Below are 2326 nucleotides of genomic sequence, written 5' to 3'. Positions count from 1 at the left end.
ACAACAAAAGGACAAAAAAGGGGAGGTAAAGAATCCTTTAGTTTAATAAACTTGGACAATTTATTAAGACTGTAAAAAGCAAGGTGTGTGTCAGTCTCTTTGGAAAAAGTTGACGAAAATTTTTTAGAGAAATTATGTATATAAGGCATAACACACAAACCAACGAGGAGGTTTTTTGTCAAGGATGTTATTAGTCAAGAAGGTTTTTAACCTTTAGAGGACGGGGTAGAGGACGGGGCACCACGTGCCCGGGCTGTCGAGCATTTGGCTTTAAATCTCGAAGACTGAACATCTCTCGTCTCGCTTGGAGTTTTCTCTTTCGTAACCATAAACATAAACTCACGATTGTTACGATAACCAAGGTTACGCTTACCAAAGTCGAAAGAATAAAGTGCGGCTGTTTATAAAATGTGTAATCAACAAGATCATTTTCTTTTGTAAGTCGTGTCAACTGTTCTTCTAACGATCACAACTGCACTTTGTTCCGCGTTACACTTTCTAATTCCATGCCGTTACTTTTCACTTGTTCCCTTTTTTTGGTGCCGTGATATTAAAACGCGGTAAGAACGTACTTATTCACACTCTTTACCACTTGGTTAGTTCGCACTATAATACTTGCTGTGGTCAATTTGCATTGCTCCGGCAGCTCTATTTTCCCGACTCCGGATATGACCTCCATTCTTTCTGATTCGTTTTCGCACGTAATTCGTAAAGTTTCTTCCTTCAAGGTCAAGAACAACCATACGCGCGCTTTTGTTAATCGTACCCACACGGTTTGGTTGGAAACCATGTGGTCGATTTCACAGTCTTTGTAGCTACCATCCTTGTTTATAAACATTTGTAACTTGCAGGGCGCTCCTTGCGAGAATCGATACATTGAATCCACATTTTTACACACATAACGATTTTTTGCGCTTATACAACTATTCCACTGTATTTTGTTTAGTACAGAGTACGTTTGACGATTTTTGTCTATTGCCACCACTGGGTGCTTGACTAGCACCGCCGCGAACACGTCGTCCCGTTCATGTACTGGTAAGGGTACTACCCTGTACACATTGTAACTACCGGAACTGACCAACGGAAATTTTACAATCGTGAATATATTCGAGTCCTTACAATAGACATTAACCGTGACAAACCTTTTNATTTCTAACCAGTTTTCTAGAGTCACAGTAAAAGGAAAACGCAGGTCCCGCATGAATTGGTTATTTGCTTTTTTCAGGCTATGTATGATTTGCTCAAGTGGCACTATTTCCAATTTTGCATACTTAGTGTGCACGTCGGTAACGTACTCAATTATTCCCTCGGCATCGAGTTCCATCTTTGTCAGCAAACTGCCCAGCTCAAGGAAATAGTCTCTCAGTTCTTGCTGTTGTGCGTAGTCATCAATTTTTTGAGTTATTCTTACCACTGCTTCCCGCAGCCTATTCTCATTTCTTTTTATGATATTTTCCACATCGTCTACGTGAGCAATCGTGGCATTAATTACTTGTAATTGAGTTTTTACAGTATGCTGCAATACGGCCTGTTTCTTTCTTATTAATTGCAACTGCTCCGAGATTACTTTCTCGTCTTCTGCGTCTATGGTGCCACATAACACTTTGGCTACGGAACCGACTGCGCGTCGGTGTTCCTATCATTTTTATTCTTCTTACTAACGTACTGACCTTGAATTCCCTGTGCCGTAACTCGCCAGAAAAACTGTCACAGAACTCTTTATTTTTACTAAATATTTTTTCGTTGCCGCACAAGTCTCCGGTATTGTCCAACATTCTTCGCAACTGTTCTAGTCTATTATACATAAAAGTTACGTCTAGTCTTATCGCGAGTTTCCATTCTTTGGAAGAACGGTACATTTTGTCTTGTTTCTCAAAAGATATTCCAGGATTATGTTGGATCCTTCGAATCTCCTGTTTTTCGGTCCCATCCCACGCAATACATACGGCAATTTTTAACAGTAAAATTTTTACCCTGTAAGATAATATTTTTACATTATTTTCTGCAACGGTAGTGTTCCTATGCTGTGTTCGCCTATACATAGTTTACTTTCGTCGCGGAGTAAACTGACTCGACTACGATTTCATCCAAGATTACTTTTAATTCCTGGTGTCAAATTTATGCTAAACCGCGGATTTCTCTATTCCCCCTTCCTTTGGAACGGATATTTCGATACTTCACACTTCACCACCGAGTTAGTTCTTCGCTATCTTTGGCGAACGACGGAAAAAAAATGTTTTCTCCTGTGTTCCTAAATTTGTTTATTTTACAACATGGCATCTCCATGCAGTCGATGCGGATGCGCGGGTCGACTATCCGGGCCTCT

At 40.2% G+C, this 2326-nt stretch overlaps 1 protein-coding gene across 1 annotated transcript; it reads right to left on the bottom strand.

Moving 5' to 3' along the window:
- Nucleotides 1-615: 615 nt before the first annotated feature.
- LOC109863203 lies at nt 616-1859 on the bottom strand (the record flags this gene model as incomplete). The annotated part of the gene is made up of 2 exons (XM_020443422.1): nt 1667-1859; nt 616-1620 (listed from the first exon to the last, which is right to left on the bottom strand). Coding segments are annotated over exons 1-2 (1198 nt in total), but the record flags the coding sequence as incomplete, so codon positions are not given.
- Nucleotides 1860-2326: the final 467 nt, after the last annotated feature.

This window comes from Pseudomyrmex gracilis, unplaced genomic scaffold (genome assembly GCF_002006095.1).
Source record: "Pseudomyrmex gracilis isolate BER0280 unplaced genomic scaffold, ASM200609v1 scaffold_3554, whole genome shotgun sequence".
NCBI classification, from domain to species: Eukaryota; Metazoa; Arthropoda; class Insecta; order Hymenoptera; family Formicidae; genus Pseudomyrmex; species Pseudomyrmex gracilis.
Note: the sequence above shows the minus strand (reverse complement) of the source record. Positions and strands in the feature narration are given on the sequence as shown.